The sequence below is a fragment of the Plectropomus leopardus genome, chromosome 14 (genome assembly GCF_008729295.1).
Source record: "Plectropomus leopardus isolate mb chromosome 14, YSFRI_Pleo_2.0, whole genome shotgun sequence".
Taxonomy (NCBI): Eukaryota; Metazoa; Chordata; class Actinopteri; order Perciformes; family Serranidae; genus Plectropomus; species Plectropomus leopardus.
This window is the reverse complement of record NC_056476.1, coordinates 1,913,329-1,927,867: the sequence shown is the minus strand read 5'-3', so window position 1 is coordinate 1,927,867 and position 14,539 is coordinate 1,913,329. Positions and strand designations below refer to the sequence as shown.

The 14,539-nt window shown below is 41.6% G+C and overlaps 1 protein-coding gene across 1 annotated transcript in view; it reads right to left on the bottom strand.

Moving 5' to 3' along the window:
• Positions 1-10,768: 10,768 nt before the first annotated feature.
• ap5s1 (adaptor related protein complex 5 subunit sigma 1) overlaps positions 10,769-14,539 on the bottom strand; it is a 6,526-nt gene continuing 2,755 nt past the window's right edge. The window contains exons 2-3 of the mRNA XM_042500301.1: positions 14,508-14,539; positions 10,769-11,166 (exon numbers count right to left, since the gene is read on the bottom strand). The exon at positions 14,508-14,539 is cut by the window's right edge and continues 260 nt beyond it. Coding sequence (XP_042356235.1) covers positions 11,038-11,166; positions 14,508-14,539 — 161 coding nt within the window. The 3' untranslated portion in view covers positions 10,769-11,037. The remainder of the gene's footprint in view (positions 11,167-14,507) is intronic.

The window sequence follows — 14,539 nt, the reverse complement described above, 5'->3', positions numbered from 1 at the left end:
CTGAGCTTATTGACAGATCCACAAATCAATTTGTGGGGAAAAAGAAAACATAAAAATAAAAAGATATAAAAGTTTTTATTTCTTTCTGTCAAGTTGTTCTCAAAGTGAGTCGACGGCTAACTTTTCGTTGATAATGAGCAACAAACCTGCAGAGGAATCGCACTGCACAGGCAGCTTAATTGAGAATTAACTGACTTATATTTTCAATTAATTGAGTTGTTTGAAGTGGTGCGATAGTCTCACACCGACAAGCCATACCTTACGACAGCAGGCGCCTCGTGCAGATCGGTTCAAATGTGTAACAGCCTTTTATTTTCATGGGCTGGAGGAAATAACATGAAATAAACGGCTTGAAATTGGAAATCTAACACGATTTGAGATGCGGAGAGAGAACATCTCTCTTCTGATGCTTGATAGACTGGATGAGGCTGCGAGGGAAATTCTCTGTGTGTGTGTGTGTGTGTGTGTGTGGTGGGTGTTTTTCAGGTATATTATGCAAAATTATGGCATAAAACCAACACGAGGAAAAGATGATTATTATATCAAAGCCGTTAATTAAAGTTTAGCGTGTCAGCGCTTCTGTACTCCATAATGTTGGCATCGTACGTTTCTGCAAACCATGAATAAGTTATATTGACACATTTCCACATAAACGTGTCAAAATTGACATAGGGTATGAGCTGACTGTCATCGGGAGACGGAGGCCGTGGTTGATGGTGTGACGCCGAGGCTCGACGCCTGCCAAACTGCAGACCACTTCAAGACCAACGAACAACAAAAACGGTTGTGATTTAAAAAGTCAAAACTTTTTAGGGACCTGTCGCTGTTTTCCCAGCAGCTTTTTAGCATCCAAACTAGTGTTTTTTTAAGGTCCATTCTGTGTTTTCCTCCGCTTTTTGGATCCCAAACGTGGGTGTTCTTCAGAGACCTGTCACTGTTCTTCCTGTGGCTTTTCAGCCCCCAAATGTGGTAGTTTTTTTGGAGACACAGTGTCTTTCTTTCAGCTTTTTAGTTCCCTGAAGAGGGTATTTTGAAGGGACCTGTTGCTGTGTTTCCTCTGGCGTTTTGGTTCCTAAACATGACTATATTTTAAGAGACCTGTTGCTGTTTTTCCTGCAGCTTTTAAGCATCCAAACGCAAGTGTTTTTAAAGACAAATTGCTGTGTTTCCTTCAGCCTTTTGGTTCCCAGACGAGGGTGTTTTTTTTTTAGACTCATTACTGTTTCCTTCAGCTTAGTAGTTCCCAGACATAACTGCTTTTTAGAAACCCGTTCCTGTGTTTCTTTCTGCTTATAAGTCCCCAAACGTGGGTACTTTTTAGGGACCTGTGGCTGTTTCTCCTGCAGCTTTTCAGGCCCCAAACGTGTTTTTTTGAGAGTCATTACTGTGTTTCCTTTGGCTTATTAGTTCCCAAACATGAGTGCTTTTAGAGCCCTGTTGCTGTGTTTGCCTCAGCTTTATGGTTCCCAAACCTGGGTATTATTTAGGAACCTTGTCCTGGTGTTTCTTCTGGCTTTTTAGCTCTAACTGCACTTTTACCACAGAGTTTTTAAAAAGTTTCAACGTATCCACTGCACAGTAACTTGCAAATGTAACATACTATCTGGTCTGCAGAAATGTAAAATGCAAACAATTTTTCTGGTGATTTAGTTGGCATACTGTACTTCAACCTATAATCTCGCTCCTACACAGGCAGGGAAGAATGCACACATCTACAGATCTCGCAGATCTGTTGTGACACCTAATCTGAGTGGCGTTTAGCAGTTATCACTGAGCATTCCTCATCCTCCGCTCCAATACAAACTCCACTTAGCCTCGGCATGTGAGAGGAATATTTGAAATTCTAAGGATGTTTGCATGAAAGGGAATAGAAACGATGCCTAATGTATATGAATGGGAGCCGTGACGTTCAGGTATTTCACGCCGCATGCCCTGACAGAGGCTAAAGTGAATAAGTCGTCAACTCGCATTGAAATTCATATTGTATCCCTGGCTGGAGCTGAGCCCATTTTCTCCACAGTGCTCTCGCCATGAGCCATACAATAGTCAGGGAGACATCTAATGAGGCAGGAGAAAAAAATATTAAGAGGAAAATCCTTAAAGTCAGGAGCTGGCATATTCAATGGCCAGCCTGGAAATTCAATGAGAAAATCTTTTGTTGGAGCTCGAGGCTGGTGGGAGGGAGAGAACAAAACGCAGGGAGAAGAAAAGATTGAGCGAGTGACTGAGATGGGCTGTGACAATGTCAGCTTTGGTCTGGTCAGCCTGCACGGATGACGAGTGAATATGAGGGCAGCGAGGAGCGGCGAGGAGCAGCGAGGAGCGGCGAGGCAGGAGGGGAGGAGGACACAGTTAAAGGCTCAGAGCTCAACTGTTCAGAGGTCATCTGATCGGATTTCAGCTATCAGATTGGATCAAATCTTTAATACGAGTTGTTCAAAAGAAGAAAGGATCCTAAAATCAGATTAGATCACATTACACAGTTTTGGTTTTGATCAAACATTCAGTGTGAGCTGTTCAGAACTTTGTAGCAGGTTTGGCGCCTTTGACAACACGTTCTCACTCCGAACTCGTCACATGGTGATGCTCAGTCCGTGACCTTCCACGTCAACCTATGACATTACGGGATTAAGGGATGCTGCTGCGGTGAAGTCAACAAATGTATGTGGTGAGATGAAGCCGTCGGGTCCATATGTTCACACAAAAGCGCGGACCGTCGTGATGGTTGGGATTAGGCACCAGTCAAGGATGGTTAGGTTTAGGCAAAAGAGGCACATGGCAAAGTGTAGAAAACACACACACACAAACACACACATATCCACACAGGAAGTGAATTCTGGGCTCAGGAAGTGAACTCCGGAAGTCTGTTGTTTGTGGGACCCGTCCACCTCCTCACCCGCCTGAACTATAACCGCACTTGCGCTCCTTTTATTACGTGGTTACTGGCGGCATTATTACCTGATGCTGTCTGTTTCAGGTTCATGTGACTGGTTTCTTCCGGCCACGTTATCATCTGATGCCTTTTTGCACGATACATGTGGACGCAAACATGACCGACTGTCACCATGTGACGAGTTCAGAGTGAGAACAGGTTGCCTTTAAATTAAAAAAAAGTTGGGATTATTCAGCTGGTTTTCATTCAGAAACCATAAAAAAACACAATTTTTGCAGTGATTTTGGCCTGAGATCCTGATCCCAAGAGCCACCGTTCACTGCTGTACGATACTACTGGATGGCGTCAGGTGAGAACGCAGCCAGATGGAAACACTGGCGGTGTAAGTAAATGCGGCTGGATGGCGCCCGCGGCAGCAGGATTATACGAGACGATCATCGTCAGTTGAGAACGCAGTCGGACAGAATCTGTTGTGTCCGTATGACACGCCACTGGACAGCGTCAGGCTGAAATACTGCCGGTAACGATGTATAATAAAGAGCACGAAGGTCCCTGTCTCGCTGGAGCACAAAGTGCACCGTTGGTAAATTCGGAGCGCTGTTGGAGTGTAGCGTTCGGTTATGCAGAGCACCGCACTCAATCGCTCATTATTTCATGGAGAAACAGGAAGCTCACATCTTCGAACAACCGCTCGTTTTAGTGTCGAGCGTCAGATTAGAGTCAGAGGGCGGGAACAGATAGAGCTGCACCACGCCGACTCTGCTTTGCTCCATGGCCGTCGTCGTGGAGACGAGAAACAGTTGATAAAGGTGGGATCCAGAGAGGTGTCAATCAAAACATGATCTGCCCACACAGTCTGGAGAAATGCTATTATCTTCAAAATGAGCTTTTCTAACTGTTGGGAACATTAAATTTCACTCAGATTTATGTAGATACTTAATGAGACACTCAATTTTAATATAATATGAGCATTCTTACTATTTCAGGCCACGTTTCCAGAGACTTTAATGTTTCAGCTTATTCAACTGCATTTACACTGTCTGCTTTTTTCATTCTTAGCAGCGAGTGAAAGTTTTCATACTGCTGTTTCTCGTGTTTGACAGAAACAATAAAGATAAAAATTTAAAATTAAAGAACACTAACACATACTGTTGGTTTGCTCGAGATCAAAACCAAAACGTGATCCGATTTCACTTTTTCTGCAAGATTTGTTTCAAGCCTGCAGCCAAAATCACATTACCCCTGAACGGCTGACTGTTGCGTTCACATCGTGATCTGGTAAAGCGTCTCCGTTGCAGTCTCAGGTGCTGTGCGGGACCCTCGCTGCTGACTCAGTGAGTCAGCAGAGCACGCGGCTCATGTACGAAGCAGCTGCAGACTTCTCCTCTGATCTAACCGCCGACGCCGCCTAACACGGTTTGACCTCCGGGTCCCCTCGAGAAACCGGCCCAGCTCTCCATCTGCTTGTTTCTTTCAGTGTCGGGCTGCAGGGAAGCAGTTTGCAAAGTCGCTGAATTGCTACAAGATTGTTTTTGCTATGAGAATTTTATGTACTTCAGTTAATGGCCTTCAATTTATTCCCTCTGTAAGTGCTATCAAGGCCCGAGAGCATTCAGGGTTTCATTTCAAACACACATTAAAGCAGCTGATTTCACCGATGAGCTTGTGCCTCGTGCTAATCAGGGAGTAATCACCCGCAGTGTTCGGCTGGAAAACGTGCAGATTCTTGGGCGTCGGTAGCACTCAGCTGAGAACCTCTCAACAACCTTAATCCACTTAATCTTTTAACTTTAACCTCGCAGTGGCCCCTTTTCAAAGTGAAGACAAGCAACTATGCTCATTGCTGCATTTTCCAGCCCTGTGAGCTCTTTGTGCAATCAAACGGAGCAACTTTTGACTTCCCCTCGTCCTCATCCGCTCATGTTCATTCGCACACACATGCACGACTTCCTGATTCTCCTGCAGGCCGCGCTGCATGAAATGGGAGCAGCGAAACACAAAATCTGCATCAGACTCATTTTAATCTCCACTTGACATTAACTCATGCATTTTATCAAACAGCTGTTTGTAGGCAAAGATCAACTTCCTATGCCTGTGCATCGCTAATTAGTCGTAATTACAGACTGGTTTCACACACATGAAAACGATCTCAGCGCTGTGTGTTTGATGTCGAGCAGCTCGTTTTTAAATTGTTTCAAAGCAGCCGCAGCAGCAGCCCTGATTCTGCTGCTGCTGGGTTTCTGCTCTGGTGTCACTGCTCGTCTCTGATTATCAGGCTGCAGCTCTCCTCATGGCCGGCTGCACACTGCCCCCCGGTGGAGGAGGACCGACGCTGCAGTCGGTCCTGATGCTGCAGTTTGTTGTGAAAGTTTGACTCAGTGAAGTTAATGGAGCCAAATAACTGCTGAGCTAAAGGAGAAAACTTAATAAAAGCATGTGCAGAGGTGGAAAGTATTTAAGTACATTTACTCAAGAACTGTACTTAAGTACAAATTTGAAGCACTTGTGTTTTACTTAAGTATTTTCTTTATACATGTATAGCTGCGATGAATATTTGATTTTTTCTTTTTTTTTTTAAAGATGATTTTTTCTGGCTTTTTTGCCTTTAATGACAGGACAGCTTAAGTGGGGAGAGAGAGAAAACCTGCAGCAAAGGACCGAGGATGGAGCTGAACCCGCGGCCGCTGTGACGAGGACTTAGCCTCTGTGCATGAGGCACCTGCTGTACCAACTGGGAGACCCATGATGATTGATTAATCAAATCAGTCGACTGATAGAAAATTAAGTGCTGGCTATTTATGAGAAACATTTTCAGCAGAGACGCAGCCATCACTTCAGAGGTGAGGAGGCAGATTGTTCAGGAATGACTGATTCAATCACGCCTCTCTCCTTAGTGGCTAAAAACCAAATAACCACAAACAGCCACAGTGTGACACCCGTGGACCGACTCTAATTCTTTAAAATCATCCAAATAAAAAGTCTGAGCTGCCAGACTCGGGGTGAGTTGACACAGAGAGACCTTCGAGCATCTACAGGGTTAGTAGACAGATAATTAAGTGACAACACCGAACATGAAAAGTTCAGTAACAGCAGGATATTAATCTCAGAGTCACTCTTATCCTATAGACAACATGTCCTCAGTCAGCTATAATCTGTCCTCAGTCTGCTATAATCTGTCCTCACCTGTGGAGCCTCAGGCTGATGGTCAGTGCTGCAGTCTGCTCTCTGTCCTGACTGCCTGACAGACAAAAAATACATATGCAAAGACATTTTAGCTCTGAAATAGCCATGGAGATGAATCCCAAAGTCACTCTTATTCTTTAAATATATTTCCCTACAGCCATTAGTTATAATCTGTCCTCACCTGTGAAGCGTCTCCGACTGTCAGAGCTGCAGCCTGCTCTCTGCTCTATTGCAATAATACAGATTAAACAAAATTAAGAAAGGTAGCTGTGAAACAGCTGTGGAAATTAACCTCAAAGTCACTGTTATGCTATAGGTGTATTTTCTCTACTGAAGCATTAAAGATTAAAAAAATGAGTTCAAAGCGACAGTGAACATAAATTCTGCACAGAAATGAAGGAGGAGTCTGTTCTTAGCATGAAGCTAGCCAGCCACAGGTAACAAAAACTATATTGGCAAGTTATTAATTAAACATAATTTAGCGAACATTATAAACAGGAAACAGCTTCACTCAACTCACACGGTTTTATTTTGAAGGAGTGCAGAGTTTGGGCCTCGTGCAGCACATTATTTGTGATATTTTGGTTAAAACCAAGAGTTCAGAGAAGTGCCGCCCGCGCACGTGTCAACTGCGTCATGTGATCAACAAGACAGCGCGTGAACGCCGCATCTTCATGGTGCGTTTAAAGACCGCTCGGAAAAACGAGGTACGACATTTTACAAATAAATTGAATGATTGTAAAACGTGCGGGGGACAGGGGGCACACATAAGGGAAGTGCGGGGGACATGTCTCACACGCACCCCGCGTCCACTACGCGCCTGCATTTAAGTTTTTTTCAGTTTTCAAATTTTTTTTTTCAAATTTCAAAAACTGCTGTTCCTATAAGTCACTTAGACAGTAAAACATGAAAATAGGGTCCAGATTGAAAAATACAGCGATTGTCCTTTAAATAATTCATCGATTCTCTGTTTATGTTTACTTGAAGTGAAATATTGGACTAATGATTGGCTCCAAAACTAGTTGTGACGTCACATAAAATCATCTCGTATAATCGAGTTGAACTTGAGTTGATTTCGGTTGAGTTCAGAGAAATTTTCCACCTTCAGAGGATGAATGTGGAAACAGCGTGTCCATCACTCTGCACAGTGGAGGTCAAACATCCAGCAGAAGCAATAATGAGAAAAACACATTTTCAGTGGTGAAATTTGAGGGTTGTGGACTGATCGGATAAAAAAAAAGAAGTTATTTTTACACTTCAAATCCTACTCAGGGTCCTCTTTGGATAAAATAAGTTATAATCAAGAAATAGAAAACTATATCTGTCATATAAAGTGTGAAAATGCACAACATGGCCACAAACACTGTGAAACTCTCACTATCTAATTTTTACTGACAGCATGAGCACCAAAGGAGACGGTGATACCAGCACAGTAAACAGAGACGCACAAACAAACAAAACCAAAAAAAAGTAGATGTAGAGACTATTTTTAAAAAAAACTAGAGAAAAATGTTCCGTGAACTATATTTATAGTTACATATCTAAAATTATTCAACAGCATTATTATAATTTAAAGCATTTTTTTCAGTTAATTACTTTTTTCCCTTTTACTTTAACTTTCTCTTTGTCTTTTTTGTTGCTTGTTTTTGGGGAAATTTTCAGGAATTTTTTTGTCCTTTTCACAGATTTCTTGCAAACTTCTGGGTCATTTCTTGTTTAGTTTGTCATAGTAATCAAGAAAGACTAAGAAAAAAAGATTAGTAGATGCAGAGGACCATATTTAAAAATGTCAAGGGAAAATGTTCAGTAAACGATATGTATAGTTACATATTAAAACTTCTTCTGAAGAATTATTATAATTTCTGCATTTTTTTCAGGAATTTAAAAAAAAAACTTTCTCTTTGTTTTTTGTTATTCTACAGAATTATGATAATTTTAAGCTTTTTTAGTTTTAGTTCTTTTTTTAATTTGTATTTCTTTTGTTGTTTGGTTTGTTTGTTGTTGGGGTTTTTTTGTAAATTTTAAGGTATTTTTTTGTACTTTTCACAGATTTCTTGCAGACATCTGGGTTATTTCTTCTTCTGTTGTAATTAATCTTCCCACACTTTTTTTAAAAACTGCCATGGTTTTAAAGGGTTAAATGAATGATTTGTTTGTATTTTCCATCTTTTCTGAACAACAGTTTGTGAGAAAGGAAGTAAAAACATGTCTCATACGGACGCCTGTCTCAGTCATAAGCCTGTTAGGTCAATGATTTCAGCAAATAAAAGCCGAGGTTATTATTTGCAGTTTTACGGTAAAACGTTCCCACAAACATTTTTCAGCGCATTATTGCTGTTTTTTTATTCGGTTTATTTTATTTAACCTTTATTTATAGAGGTAATCTCTTTGAGACCCACTGTGAGAAAAATCCAGTTTTCACAGAAAAAACTGGCAGCCGTAAATGCCAAAATAATTCTATAAAAAAATCCGTAAATAAAATTGCCAGCAAACTATAAAACAGGCGAGAGCACAGGCAGCGCTCCTGGCAACCGGGGACAGTGGTTACCACGGAGACTGCCTGTCCTCTATCTTTATTTTCGTAATATAATATCACCTTTCTTGTAAAAAATCCAACTTTTTTTTTAGCAATATTACGACTTTATTCTGATATTATTACTGCTTTTTTTTTATGTCAAAATATAATGACTCAATTCTCAAAACGGGTTTTTTCCTTTACCATGTCCCTAATCCTTCGTTGTAAATTCTGTTTTTTTGTTGTTGTTTTTTGGAAATCCTGCATAGTTTTCCTTCAAAATGTAACTGAAACAATAAACTGTATAAACTTTAGTTAGTAAACTGGTTTCCACTGAGTGGACAGGAGGACACATCGCCCTCTGCTGGTCTCACAGTGGGACTTCCTGTCTGTCTGAGTCCTGTAATCCAGTTCGCAGGTGTTTTCGTCGACTCCGTGTTTCCATTATTCCCCACGAGATGTACACAACCTCTAAATCCTTCTCTTGTGTGTTCTCTCGTTTTTAATGTGCCGTCCCCGGTGCCTCGTTTTTGGAAAAACGCGCCGCGTGTCCTTGATTGCAGAGTACACAAGTTTCAAAGAATACGCCTTGGGTAATGCTAAAAATGAGTTTTATTTTTTAAAACAGAGAAAAGGAGAAGATCAAAGCGGTTGATGTTGGCATCCAGACAGGTTTCCCCTCATCCCTCCCTCCCTCTCATCCTCTCTCCACCGCCACACTCGTAGAAATCCTCGCTCCGGTTTTGGGTTTTGCTGCCAGCACAAAAACTGGGAGGCTTTTATGAGGCCAGGAGGAGGAGCAGGCGAGTCTGCGGCTTCACAGGGGGCCGCCGATGGAGGCAACAGATGTTCACAAGGTGCAGGAACACATTTGTTATGTGTTGTGTCTGGATGTTTCCACTGCTGCTCATCATTTCCTGTTTTACTCCTGTTTTCTGCACGCCAACATCTCTTTGTTTCATGTCACTTCCTGTCTCTTCCTTTCTCCTCAAACGTCTCCAGCTGATGACATTTTTGGTTCAAAGTGACAGTAAACAGGTCTGACTTTGATCCGTTTTTTTTTTTACTATGAGATGTATCAGACTTTGTGCTGCACAAAAACAACAAAAAAATGCGTCTTCCTCCTCCTCTTAAGGAACGAGAGGCGCATTCGAAGTCACAGCGAGGCCATAAAGCACTTTGAGAAAAAAAACAAACAAGAGGTCAAGTCGGTTCCTCAAGGTCACGCCGTGACATTTTAAGTACGGTGAATCAGATAAACGGCGGCCTTTGACGATGACGAGGAGCTCTTCGCCGGCCTCTTCAGCTGCACTCTTTAATCTGCCACATTTTCCTTTCCACTCTTCGATTTGACAAACAGGATTTGAGCTGAAGCCGCCCACACAGTCAACAGTCAGCAGCGAGCTGCGAGCGGCGCAGGGAGATATTTACCGCTCTGCGTGAGTGTTTACCACCTCGTGCAATCTGAGGCAGCAGCTGCAGGAGTCCGCTCTTCTTCTGCTGCTGCAGAAATGTCACCAGCAGGGCTCATCCACGTTTTTACCGGGACGTTTCCAGGACGTTTCCAGGACGTTTCCACGATTTTGAGGCAAATGTTCAAGACCATACATTCTCTGAAACAACTATAGATTCCTCTTTTTTGCTACTATACAATAGTTTTTAAAAAAATATATACATTATTTTAGAAAATAATGAATTTGGAACAGAATAGAAAAGAATATTAAAATATGAATTTGAGACTGTTATTTATAAGACGGGAGGGAGGGTGGTGCAAAGAAGAGGGAGGCACGTCGAACAACATGTGTCTGATTTTGGCGTTAAATTGCTGTATTTTTGTTTATTTCATGGCCAATTTGTTTTTTTGGTTTTTATTTCTTAAACATTTTTGGGCAAGAAAAACATCTGGCGATTTTTAAAGAAAAGATTTGGGGGATTTTTTTCCTTACATTTTTTTTGGCAATTTTAAAGAAAAGACATTGGTGATTTGTTTATCTTTAAAAACTTTTGGATATTTTTTAAAAATTTTAAAGCCCAAAATATTTAAAGAAAAAAAAACAAATGCCAAAAAAGGTTTTCTTTAGAAATTGTCGAAAATTAAGAAAAAAAACAGCAAAAATTTCAAAGAAAAAATACTAGCCAAAGTCTTTTATAGCAGAAAAAAATCAACAAAAATGTTTAAATCAGAAAAAATTACACCATTTATCGCAGCCAGAAAGTGTAAAAACACAAATCATCCTTGGATTTTCTCATTTCTCCTCGCACACGCCATGCATTATTATACAGGTTTGTGACACAGATTTCCAGGACTTTTCCAAAACTTTCGGAATATATGTAGTTTTCCAAAGCTTTTCCAGGCCTGTAAACTGCAGTTTTGAAATATCATCACTTTTCCAGGTTTTACTGACCATACGAGCTCTGCAGCAGTCACAGCTCACTCTGCTCCGCTTCACTTCGCCATGTAAGCCGCCACCTCCTTCTCCAGACTCTGTGCGAAGCGGTGGTTGAGGAAGAGGAGCTGTCCGTGAGGAAGCAGGCGGCTCAGCAGAGCGTCGATGCGGTTGCTCCTCAGCAGGACCTGAAGGGAAAGTGTCGTTATTGACGACGGCGTGCAGACTTTTTATGATTGCAGTTAGTTACAGATGGCGATAAAAAGCTGTGCGGCTGCAATCCTGTTTCATCACTTGTGCCTGTTTGTTTTCTTTTAATCGCAGTTTTTATAACGGATAATGAGTTGTTGCTGCTGTTGAACATTTGGTTGGCGAAGCTGCACACAGCAACATGTGGAGGTTAACGGTTACACTGAAGTGATTTTAAGGTCTTTAAACATGTGTGGATACAAAAGGTTGCAACAAATACAATATCATTAAAGCGGCACTGGGATAATACGCACATCCAGTCCAACAAATCTCACTGAAACAGGAGGACAAAAAGCAAAGACGCAAAACGACGAGCGGCTCCAGCTGTTCTGCTTTTCACTGTTTTGACATGATAAACGACACACTGCCGCACGTAAATCAGCGTATGCCAGGCTGCAAGGAAATGGGAATATTAGCGGAATATTAATTTATTGGTTATCTAAAAGCTTAGTAGGAAGATTTCCTTTCTCCGCGCACGAGTAAAAAGTTTCTCTCCAAGTTTACGTCCACGGATACTTCACTCACAGAAAATCGCTACAGTCGTCACAGTTTCAAGGTGGGCACCCAAGGAGGTCACCGTGACCTTGATCTTTGACCTCCAACTATCGGATTCTAATTAGCTCATTCTTGAGTCCACGTGGACGTTTGTGCCAAATTTAAGGAAACTACCGTGAAGCCATCTTCAGATATCACTTTCACAAGAATGTGACATACATGATAAACCACAAATTTAACACAAATCTGCAGCTTTTAACGTAATTATCCCACAAACGTGATAAATGTCCCGCAAATGTGATAGCAGTTGCCTACTACAAACAAAATACAAAATTTATTGCAAATGTCCAAAAAAGACATCTACATGACATCCAGAAAAGACGTCGTATACATGTCTGTTCTGTACATCATATAGGTGTCACATTATAGGTGACATTTGCAGGAAATTATTATTACATTTGTAGAGGCAACGGCTATTACGTTTGTGGGAAATGTATGACGTTTGTGGGATTATTTGTGGGTTTATTACGTTTGCAGGTGTTACAAGATGCATACAGGGTCCCAGTGACCTTGACCTTTAAAAAACAAATTCTAATCAGCTCATCACTGAGTCCAAGAGGACGTTTGTGTCAAATCTGGCAAAATTCCCTCAAGGTATTGAGACAAACGAAGTCACAGGGACCTTGACCTTTGACCATCAGATTCTTATCAGTTCATTCTTGAGTCCGAGTGGACATTTGTGCAAAATGTAAGGAAAAAAGCTAAAAGGACATCTTCAGATATCACTTTCACAAGAATACGACCTATGCAAGGTCACAGTGACCTTGACCTTTGACCACCAAAACATAATCAGTTCACCCTCGAGTACATTTAAACAATTGTGCCAAATTTGAAGAAATCCCCTCAAGGTGTTCTTGAGATATCAAAAATGAGACAGATAAGGTCACAGGAACCTTGACCTTTGACCTATGAGCACCAAAATATGATCAGCTCATCATTGAATCCATGTTAATTTTTGCGTCAAATTTGAAGAAATTCCCTCAAGGTGTTCTTGAGATATTGTGTTCATAAGAATGTGTTGGACGGATGGACGGATGGACGGATGGACAACCTGAAAAGCATAATGCCTCCGACCTCGTCCTTTTTCTGGCGCGGAGGCATAAATACGGAACATTTTGTGCATGTAAACATTGTTAATGTGGCTCATTTGTCACGGAGGAAGAAGATATACCACACTTTGACTACTCATTGTTGGTTTGGGTCTTTTCATGGGATTTGTTGAATATCACCAGAATTATCCTTTAAGACCGAAATAATAATTAAGTCCAAACAGCAGTGACGGAGCTAAACTGTCCAATTATAAATCTCCTCTAATCCTGCTTCACAAACCGGCCAGCAGTCAGCCGAACACAGACACACACTCCAACTTGTTGAATCTGAGAACAAACGGCGGTTAGAAAAGAGTCAAGAGACACTAGAGCGACCTTTTTCTTCAGCCAGCTCAGCGAAGACATAAAGGACGTGTTTGAAGCCCAAAAAGTGACCACGAGCGAGCGCGGTTTCTTAAAAAGGGGATTTTAATGTGTCAGTCGAACAGCTGCCTGAAGATCCGGATTTTTAATCAAACTTTTTTTTTCAGCAATAGACTGTTTTCTCTTTGCTCCGTGTTTTTGTCGTCCTGGATGTTAATTTCTAATTTTTACTATTTTCCACCTAATTATGTTTTTTTTTTTAAACTATATTTGGCATATGGAGGCAGGGACAGCAGTGGGGACTCCGGCAGGGACACCGGCGGAGACTCCAGCAGGGACACCGGCGGGGACCAGTGGACAATGACAGCGGAGCAGACACTGGCGGACAATGACAGTGGAGCGGTCACCGGCGGGGACAACGGCGGGGACACTGGCAGGGACACTGGCAGGGACACTGGCAGGGACACTGGCAGGGACACGGGCAGGGACACGGGCAGGGACACGGGCAGAGACACCAGTGGACAATGACAGCGGAGCAGACACCGGCGGGGACACCAGCGAAGAATGAGAGTGGAGCGGATCGGTCAGCATCATCCCCGACTTTGTCTTTCAGTCCGCAGCGCCGTCAGGTCTCGTTTGTTTTTAGACGTGGAAATGTTGTTTTATTGCGTAACATCCGTAACAGTGTCCCCTACACTACAGCAAAAACACCGACTGACGGAAAATCTCGTCAATGGCGGCGAAAGAGTTTAAAAAAGAAAAAGAAACAAAGGGTTAAACCCTGCTGACATGTTGGCTGATCTCGCAGCAGCAGTTTGACCGGCAGCGTAATGCAGAGAGTGAAAAAACGTATTATCAGAATTATCGGTATGACGTCATAAGTCCCATTATCGGATAATTATCGTGCATCCCTTTTAAATATAATTCATTTTTTGTGGGTTTTTCTATAAATAAAGTGGCATCATGACAAAAAACTGGCATTTAAAGGGCTAAAATTTGACAAATTATTGAATATTAGATATTTATGATCAGGACTGATGTTTAAAAAAATTTACTCAATAAAAGTATTAAATAATATTAGCGTTTAATATTTTTAAAAGTTGGATTCTGAAAGGCGCATTTTGTGTGCAGCGCAGTACAAGTATGTTCTCGTTAAAATAACAAATTATAAATAATTAGTCAAATTTCCAAAATATAACACAATATTAAGTATTAAATCAAAACAGTATTAATTGTGTAAATTTTCTGATTCGACTTTTTTTTTTGTATCGTACAGTACAGCACAGTTCGAGGGTTGTAGGCGCGTCGCTCACCTCGCTGCCCTGCCCCAGCATGTGCAGGTGCT